The sequence below is a fragment of the Denticeps clupeoides genome, chromosome 13, assembly GCF_900700375.1.
Source record: "Denticeps clupeoides chromosome 13, fDenClu1.1, whole genome shotgun sequence".
In the NCBI taxonomy this organism is placed as follows: Eukaryota; Metazoa; Chordata; class Actinopteri; order Clupeiformes; family Denticipitidae; genus Denticeps; species Denticeps clupeoides.
The window spans coordinates 19574391-19582056 of record NC_041719.1 but is presented as its reverse complement, the minus strand read 5'-3'; the positions used below and the strand labels follow the sequence as shown (position 1 = coordinate 19582056).

The 7666-nt window shown below is 39.6% G+C and overlaps 1 protein-coding gene across 2 annotated transcripts; it reads right to left on the bottom strand.

The window, feature by feature from the left end:
- Positions 1–378: 378 nt before the first annotated feature.
- Positions 379–5221, bottom strand: LOC114801593 (very-long-chain enoyl-CoA reductase-like). Of its 2 annotated transcripts, none has more exons than XM_028999650.1 (12): positions 5008–5221; positions 4878–4929; positions 4654–4698; positions 4208–4311; positions 4026–4141; positions 3434–3539; positions 1430–1502; positions 1305–1348; positions 1167–1224; positions 939–1027; positions 803–848; positions 379–751 (listed from the first exon to the last, which is right to left on the bottom strand). In XM_028999650.1, the coding sequence occupies exons 1-12, from the start codon at positions 5161–5163 to the stop codon at positions 696–698; spliced, it is 945 nt and encodes a 314-aa protein (XP_028855483.1). In that variant the 5' UTR covers positions 5164–5221; the 3' UTR covers positions 379–695. The 2 variants fall into 2 exon arrangements, with proteins under 2 accessions (XP_028855483.1, XP_028855482.1); XM_028999649.1 differs by having other exon boundaries at positions 379–731.
- Positions 5222–7666: the final 2445 nt, after the last annotated feature.

The window sequence follows — 7666 nt, the reverse complement described above, 5'->3', positions numbered from 1 at the left end:
GAGACAGTAGATGGAGATTCACTTTACTGCTGGATTTCCTTTTAACAGGAAAAAAAAATGGATTCTCATGGAGCACTAACTATTGATCTGGCTTGATTCATTGGCTGGCTTGGCAGTTTGGATATAGCTCGAATAAACATAAGATTCTGGATTTTAAAGGTTGTACACTAAGGTCATCTGCTGGATAATCCTTTCATTGGGGATCAGCAGGATTGGATAATATGTCATATTTGGTACTATAATTCAGAATGTTAAAGCTGCATTATAGAGTCCCTCACCATACCTACTGTAGGAAGGGGATGGAGGGGGTATTCAGCTGGTTTCCATCTGCACCCTCACTATTTTATACTGCACACAACTGGAGCATTAAGACTGTACTTCTTAACATAGACATCGTTTTTAATTATAAAACAGCAATCTCACATTCGGTAAACATTTTATTTGTACACTAAACAGGTTCTCTCTTGTGCCATTGTAGCTATGAGACTGTTGAGATGCATCATGCAGCTTCATGGTGCTGCAGTCATTTTCACCTGATCCTTTTGACACTGTTAAGCAGGCAGTGTTTTTAAAATAATCTCTTGATCCTCTCCATTCATAACCTTACATGAACAGTGGTATTATGGCTGTTCTGAGATCAGGGTAGTCTTCAAATGTCTCTATGTACATCTTATGCTTCTGTCTGGCCCAGATACTCATCTGAATGAATCCGAGGAATGCAAACAATGCCACTGTGGAACAAGAGCACAGGCTACATCAGAGGTCATGCGTTAAGGTCAGGCCAACAAGATTGCAGTCATACCTGGCACACACTGGGTCATCACTGCAAAACTCAGCCATACTCCAGCCTGAGGACATGACGAAAAAATAAATCAGTTGACTTGTAGCTTTTACACATCCAGAATCCCTCATGATGTTTAACACGTTAAGTCACTTACCTCATAGGTGTAATTTGGGCAGGACACAAAGAAAAATGGCCAGGTGAAAGGGTTCTTGGTGGGATAGGGGATTTCACCGGGTCTGGATCCTAAAGCCATCACAGATGAGAATCAGTATCTCGTGTCTAAACACTGCCTCGTAATATGAACTATTTCATGAAGTTTGGCTCTCAAAATGCACCTCAGTGACACTGTTTATGCAATGTTGAAAAAAAGACAAGAACCCACCATTGCACTTTATCCTGTTCAAGACCAGATTGATTGAAAAGCTTCCAATCTCACAGAGCTGCAGAAAAATATGTTTATTTGACCATGTTTGTAGTTTATCTTGAGTGAGAAAATATCACGTATGGAACCGTATCGTACCAGAAACAGAACTAGTGCCAACAGGACCTGCAGATTCCCATATGCTGTTGAAACAGTACAGTGGTGAGGGAGGAAGGACAACAGACCTATTGTGTGCTGGACATGATGAGTTGGGGTCTACTCACAAGGGACAGTGTACAGAGGGTGGTTGATGTAGTAAGCCTGCCACGCGGCAAATCCCCAGTAATATAAGCAGATCTGTGTGTAGATATGAAACAGGTTCAAACCTCCTCTATTTAAAAAAGTGTAAATATACAGTACAAATTGTTCATTTAGAAAAATTTACAAAATGCAAAGTGAAAATCTCAGTCGAATCATTATTTAGTGTTACTATCCTTTGCCTTCATTTCAATTGTATGGTCAATCAATGATCATCAGTTTCAAATAGAAATCTGTATTTTCGACCCCTTTTCAACCCTGACAACACTTTCACTATGGTACAAATAAAGAGGATAACTCTTAGAGTTATCCAATCATAATAAAAATATGAAATAATTCTACTAATAAATTAAATGTGCTTCTATAGTCATTAATAAGTGGAACATGAACCTGGTGTAGTCATGTAAATAATATATACATATTAAAGACTAAGCTAGCCCTTTTTTTATGGTTTGTGTCTCATCTGTTTATTATTAATTGCATGTCTGCATTAATAGGATGCTGTGGTGAGATCCAGGTGGTTCTGTTCTTGACCGTGAAAGAGCAAATTACACCTTTTTTTTGTCAGGTCGTGGGTCATCTTTGCCAGCTTTCTGGGTCTGAACCTCAGTAAAATACATTCTGGTGAATTGTCCCTTCATTACTACATTAAATGAACTGCTGCGTTGGTCTTCACTGTGGGGACATTCCAACATCCAGAGCTTCTTCCACCATAATGTCATCAGTAAATGCAGCAACATCCTGTCGTGTACAAATATCTGCAGTTTATTGTTAATCCTTCATCTGCGAGACAAAACAAAGTGGATATTTCTGGATATACGTGAATCCCCTTGCCATGAAAGAGCATGCTGGATTGCGTTTTAGTGTAAGAAAGAACCTGTTATCCCGAACCGTCAAGGTGCCGCTGAGGTGCCACTGAGCAAAGCTCCGTCCCCACACACTGCTCCCCGGGTGCCTTTCATGGCTGCCCACTTCTCACAAAGGGTGATGGGTTAAAAGCAGTGGACACATTTCGTTGTGTGCACCATGTGCTGTGCTGTGTTTCACAGTCACAATCACTTCACTTTCATTTTTTCCCTTCACTAATGCAGACAGCGAAAGACCCAAAAATATTTGATCTAAGTGTTGCTAAATAAGAAATGCCCCTCTCCCATGATCCAGGTCAAGTTTATTGTCCCTATAGAGCAAATTGTTTCACAGCTAGAGGGAGGAATTTACAGAAACATTTAGGTCACATCAACAAAAAATACTTTAAGTTTCTAGGGGGCCAATGGTAATAGGGACAGGGATAAAATAAATTAAATCCTTTTGCACATTGGTTAATCTGAAACAAGAGATTATGCAAGGGCAGCTTTGGTCCTTTCTGTGACTCTAAGCCTGTAGTGGTATGAAAGTTCTACTATTTAGTCTGAGCTTGTTTTTCAAGTGAAGGACTCAAATCAACAAATAAAAGTAAAAGATTCAATAAAACATGAGTGAAACAGTTCCATAAAAGATCTTGGATGTTAAGCAGCGATGCAGGCACTGATTTGTCTGCAAACTACCCTCATTCTGACTCAAATAAAATAAATAAATGTCTGTTAAGTCTGTCTGTTAAAAAAACAACCATCATCGAGTGTCTGAGATTCAGAATCATCAGGTCTGTTTGCAGGCGTAAATTTACACAGATTTGAAGGCAAAAGGTGTTTACAAAAAAAAATGATTTGATTCAGATTTCTGTTCTGTTCATTCAGTGCATCTTTTAATTGACGAAAATAAACTATTTACTTTTTTCTACTTTTCTTAGTTTATAGTATCTTTTTACACCTGACTTTAGCACAGTAATGCATTGTGTATGTTTTTTGTGTGTATATATACACACACACACACACACACACAAATATATATATCATAATTAAATACAGTATGTATATATATTACTGAACTATTCAACTTGCAGTAATAAAGTATATTCGAGGGCAGTGCTGTACCAGCATGATACTGTGTAGGGGCATGGTTCCATGACTGAAGCGATGGATGAAGATGGTCTCCACCAACATCCTGAAGTAATGGAGTGTGTGGCATACGCAAGCCAGCCTGCAGATAGAAACAGGAAAAGTGTTGTGCTCTAGCTTTACACAGAGTTCACTTTCTTCCTCTCCAAGTTTTGTAATATTGTATACACCGAATCCCTATAGAACAGGGAGTATTATTGACTGAAGCATTTAATGGGTTAGTTAGAGCAGTGTCCCATTACTTGCCAACCTAAACCTAAGTGAATAAACAACTACCAGGGGATATATGAAATTTGGATGTTTGGCTACAACATTGAATGTAAATGTGTATGACCTATATCAACATGCTCTGTTAATGTACTTTAGTTCAACAAACATACACGAGGATGTGTTTTTGTTCAGCCATTTGATTTTATATTTTTAGCTGCAACTACTCATTTTATAATACAAAAACAACGAATCAACAGACCACCGTGCAGTCAAAACTGGGAAGCAATTAAAAGGTGTGTTTAGGAGATGGGCTTAAGTGTTCATTAAAAATTCCAGATTGACAGTTCTCCTAACTAACCTGACAACAGTAAAGGTGCTGCGTGTGTAGTCATGCTGGGGCTCATAGATGTTGGGCAGGCGGAGATAGAAGAGCAGGTAGGTGAAGAGAGGGCCAAGGCACTCAGCCAGAAACACCTGGAGGACAAAAGGATGGCTTCAGAGCAAAACAGAGCCGCACTGAGTTAAAGAAAGAAGACCTACCATCACCCATCCAAACTGAGGACCAAGGTCTTCGAAAAATATTGTTGCTGTGGTGCCCACAGGTAGGTTCTCCAAAACGTCATCATCATTTAGGGCCTTTCCCTCTGAAAAAAAGTGAGGATATGAGATTGTTTAGTGGAAACTAGATGGTTGTGCTGTTCTAATGTCATTGGTAGTAAAACAGGCCCTGACAACCTCTCAGTTCATGCAGACATTGGTCCAAACTATGGATACCCATTCTCCTTATGTAACACATCGCTGTCATGCACTGTCAATACACTGTCATGTATTGGATCAATCAAATAAACATAAACATTTGTGATATTACTTTAATGATGTTGCTATACTTTTACATGAATTCCATATCTTACATTTTATTGCATTAATACAAAATATCTATACTTCTACTGTTATGTCATATTACGTCCAATTCTACCTGCACTTACCTGGGTGGAGCTTCAAAGCTTGTCGAGATGGATAGAGCCTGGGATCTGGGGGGGGTGAGTGTATTTTTGCATGCTCATTTCAGTAATTGTATAATAGAACAGGTAATCATCTTAAAGACGAGAGAAGCAAAATCCCATCAATAAATGCCACACCCTCATTTGGAATTTCATTAAATTGGTACTCATATGTAACCTTGTGTTTTCTGTGCCATTTTGATACATACCATTTTTATAAACAAGGTTCTTGATTTCACCAATGGTTGCACTTGGCTCTACCTACAAGACACCAGTTCTGGGCTCAGACCCCAAACAGAAAAGGTTTCATGCACATAGCAACAGAACCCATTTTCTAACCTTGTCCAAGAAGCACAGCTGCAGTCTTGTTTTGGAGTCCCGGATGTCCACCTCGAAGAAAACATAATTTTTTTCTTTAGTTGCTCCCGCCTTTAAGCCATGTTTACACCTGGTCTTTATGAAGTGGGCTACAGTGAACAGGTCTTTTAGGTCCATATATACAGCCCTGCCGGGCAGGGTCTTGAGACTGAGCCTTCAGCTCAGTGAGGGGCAGTTGCTATGAGAGGCAACTGGATCCCTGGCTTGACGTCCCACTGGTATGAGACAGGCATGTATAGGGTGACATCACAGGTTGATGAGCTTCAGCCTGGTCCTCTAGTCCCACTCAGCTTCAGCAACTCTATTTTTAACTGTGAAATTATGAAACGAAGAACGTATCCTCAACAGCAAGCATCAGCCTGGCAGACACACACCTAGAGGTTTGGCAGCATCATGCTGATCTAAATATGTCTTGAGTGGTGTAGATGTATCAGACTTGCTTTACTAAGTTGGACTAAGTTGGTCTGAAACCTTATCCTGTACAGTGGCCCAATTCCAACTTATAGCCTGTTTTACCATTTAATCAGGCATTGGCTTCACCTTCACACTCTTTTTGGCGGTTAAATTGATGAACCTGTGAAAACTTTTGTTCAAAGACCGGAAAGCTGCATGACACCCAATGACAGTTCATGTGAAAAAGCAATTGCTGGCAGCAGCTACTGTTACTCTAGTCCTCCATATATGTCAGACTCATTTCTTTTATGGTGGCTATTTGTTGTTAGAGCAACAAATGATACAGACTGGTAATCTATTATAAGAACAATAGCAGAACCATAGACGCTGCAGGATATGGTTCTCAATTAAGGTTCAGGCCCAGTGTCATCTGTCGGCAGGAAACCAGAACGGATCGCTTTAGCATTTCACAGTTTGCTACGTAAATACATTTCAGTGTAAGGTTTTGTAAGCATTGCCGTCTTTAGCGCTAGTGCTACAAAGATATGACAAAATGACCCTACCAATGATTAGTCAGTCTTAGTCAGGTCTTAGTCTGGGGCAGTCCTAGCTTGTTTGTTGTTTGGTGCCCTGGGCGAACACCCCCTCTGGCGCCCCCCATTGGGGAGACCTGGAATACAAAAGAAGTTGTGCCCACTGGCATAATGAACCAGAACCCTATTAATAAAATCACGTTTTGAATCAGCTGATTTTTTTGCTGAACTGCGCGGGGTTTGCCGAGTTTGTGCACAACTGGTTGGGCGCTCCACAATTCCGCGATTAATAGCGGATTCTGAGATTCCGTCCACATTAGGCCCTATATAGACCCATGCATTCATTATAGCACAAAGGATGGAACGGAGGATGTTGGTTATAGAAGGGGGATGATATTTGATTGTTTTCAGGGGGGATCGCATTTCAGGGGGGATCGCATCCCTTTTCATCCTCCTTAACTCGAGTACTGCCCGCACCCATCAATATGTGTTGCCCCATACCTGACTATTTCAGCAACAAAAAAATCCAAAAACGTGCAAACCCCCCCATATAACTGTATATAAAACTAGATTCTCAACACACAATTTCTCATTAAAAAAAATCTGGAAACACTGAGCACAGCATCCAGCATCGTCCCAGACCAAATTCCCAGACCAAACATAAAGATCTTCAGTGGTTTGTCAGAATTTCTGAACCTGTAATGACTCCAAAACTTCCTACTTATTTGTGATTATTGCTGCACAAAATATTTAAAGCTATCTTTAACATATGTAATATTAGATTTGTTTAATGTGTTTAATTGGATTGTCTATCTACTTTGATGACTACTGCAGGCATCGAGTAAAATCGAATCAAATGTTTTGGTCCAAAATAGTATTCCCACACTGTACCTAGATTTGATAACACAAAGCCTGCAGTTTTCTGTTCTGCTTTAAATCCAAATAGTTTCCTAGACACTGCTCAAGAATCTAAGCTACAATATAACATGAACTGAAATATCAAATATTATCATCATTTTTACATTCATGAATATTAGAATATTAGTACAGTGGAAGACGGCTCCTCAAATACTTTAATGTACTTGAAGATCTTTTAATTTATTATTATTAAAAATTGTATCTATATAGAGTCATCATTTTAATAAATAATAATACATTTATTGGGAATGTTGCTTTTTCTCACCTCAAAGAAAGCCACTCTATTCATGACATGACGGCAGCTTGACCAGTTATCCATTCTTCATGTGTCTGGACTGTACTCTGATTTCAGCTGTGGGTGCTTTGTGGCACATCAGCCCTGCAGTTGCACCAATTCAGCACTAATGTCACTCGTACAGATTCATCAGGTGCAGCTAATTGTGCTGACAGACCCTCGAGGGTCACCTCGTCAATCGTTCAGTCCGTCATCAGGACAAAAGTGCAGATGTCTACAGCGGAGCTGACTGCCTTACTCTCTTCTAGTGTATTAAATTACTGAATTCTATGAAAAGGTCCCATCCAAGTACTGTGAGTCCTTTTCCGATTTTCATTTCTGTGTTAAATTGTTGCCTCAAGTGCAACAATTTAATATTTTTTTATTACCTAGTTTGCTCTCTATGTCAAGTTCAGAAATGAAAGTAGAAAATGTCAAGATGTGTTTTGCATGCTCAGTACCTGTGACATCATTAGAATTATGAAATAGATCACATCTCTGC